The sequence below is a fragment of the Trichomycterus rosablanca genome, chromosome 12 (assembly GCF_030014385.1).
Source record: "Trichomycterus rosablanca isolate fTriRos1 chromosome 12, fTriRos1.hap1, whole genome shotgun sequence".
Taxonomy (NCBI): Eukaryota; Metazoa; Chordata; class Actinopteri; order Siluriformes; family Trichomycteridae; genus Trichomycterus; species Trichomycterus rosablanca.
In genome coordinates this window covers 38266613-38268431 of record NC_085999.1, presented here as the reverse complement: position 1 = coordinate 38268431, position 1819 = coordinate 38266613, and the positions used below count along the sequence as shown (strand labels likewise).

The 1819-nt window shown below is 44.8% G+C and overlaps 1 protein-coding gene across 3 annotated transcripts in view; it reads right to left on the bottom strand.

The window, feature by feature from the left end:
• Positions 1–542: 542 nt before the first annotated feature.
• gsk3ba (glycogen synthase kinase 3 beta, genome duplicate a) overlaps positions 543–1819 on the bottom strand; it is a 40679-nt gene continuing 39402 nt past the window's right edge. For all 3 annotated transcript variants that reach the window (XM_063006353.1, XM_063006355.1, XM_063006354.1), the window contains exon 11: positions 543–1819. This exon is cut by the window's right edge and continues 25 nt beyond it. In XM_063006353.1, coding sequence (XP_062862423.1) covers positions 1774–1819 — 46 coding nt within the window. In that variant the 3' untranslated portion in view covers positions 543–1773.

The following is a 1819-nucleotide window of genomic DNA, read 5'->3' as shown; positions in this document are numbered from 1 at the left end:
GATGAAGGTCTAGAAGATGAGCGACTCAAACAGCAGCAAAAGATGAGCAATGAGCCGACTAGGTAGGAGTGTCTGATAGAGTGGACAGTGAGTGGACACTGTATTTTAAAAAATCCAGCAGCGCTGCTGTGTCTGATCCACTCATACAAGCACAACACACACTAACACACCACCATCATGTCAGTGTCACTGCAGTGCTGAGAATGATCCACCACCTAAATAATACCTGCTCTGTGGGGGTCCTGACCATTGAAGAACAGGGTACAGTCAGTAATTGTAGAACTACAAAGTGCTTCTATATGGTAAGTGGAGCTGATAACATGGACAGTGAGTGTAGAAACAAGGAGGTGGTTTTAATGTTATGGATGATCGGTGTAAATCATAGGTGATTATGTATATAAACAGAATCGACACGTACGAGCCAGAATTTGGTCAGGAGCGGCTGTGCTGTAGTGTGTGTGTGTGTGTGCGTGTGTGCGCGTGTGTACTGTATTTACACCCTCGTCCCTTGTACTGCCTTACAGTCAAAAATGCGTCTTAAGACGTTCTAAAATGCGTTTTTTATTTTATTTTATTATTTTTCCAGCTAAAGATCAAATCAAGAGGAATGAAACAATAAAAAAGGAAATAAAACGAAACAAACGAGCTTCAGGTAGTGATTATAAAAACAACCGCCTGAAAAGGAAAAACAAAATCAAACCATCACCAAACCTTCACCCGCGCTGGCCGTTTAAATGTCCCCTCGACTACTGAACACCTCTCGCGCTAACGTCTAACGAATCCTCTGACATTAGTGTAGAGTTAATTCGTTCGCAAAGTGCACACACTAAAGTCCCACTACGACATGGACTTGAGACGGTCAAGAGCGGTTAAGGTACTGGACTAGTAAGTACTGTAAGGTTGCCACTGTTGGGCCCTTGAGCAAGGCTCTTAACTCCGTCACAGTACTGTAAGCGACTTCTAATAGGCAAAGAAGTAAACGTTAGATGTCCTACAGGTTTTCCTAAACGTCTGAAGCAAAGATGCGAGAAGACCGAGCAGAATTTGCAGTATTTCGTTCAAATCTGGCCCTGATTTGATCTCATTTACAGCTCTGTACATAATTAATGCTCCACGACTGGCTTCAATCCACGACGCTTCAGAAATAAAAGCATCGCATCACTCATTTAGAACAGAATACATAATATAAGTAATATAGACATTGTGTTTGTACTCATATATGTATAAATAATACAAAAGACAAACCAAAAAAAAAACCCTGACACCCCCCCACCCATCCAGGTCCCCTATAAAACTCCTCTTTTTAAATTAACAGCTAATAAAACATAAAAACTCGTTCTGAATAAAACCGTCAGCTTTGCTGCTTATTTAAACACCCTGTTTGTGTGATCTGAGAACCTTCAGTTTTGCTCCCAACCAAATTCAAGCCGTGCACTGAGGGGCTGAACCATGAGAGAGGAATGAGAATGTGGAAGGACTGAGAGAGAGAGAGAGAGAGAGAGAGAGAGAGAGCAGCGTTTTTAAACAGCAGGCTCGCTAACACAGAAGGAAGAGGATGGATCTGGCTACTAAGAGACGTGAACACATGCTGCTGGTTCCTCCCTTCGCTCTCTCCTGATGGGCGTGCCGGGACGATTCGGGACGGCAGACGTAGGGATGCGACGTGAGGAAGTGTTGTGTGTAAATGGTTTGAATCCCGTGCTTTCTGCTGAGGCTGAGGGTGTGGCGGGGCGGCTCCCCGAGGGCTGAGCTGGATCTGATTGGCCGGGACACTTAGGAGGAGGTGCTGGAGGCTGAGGCGGACGCTGCGTTGGTCGTC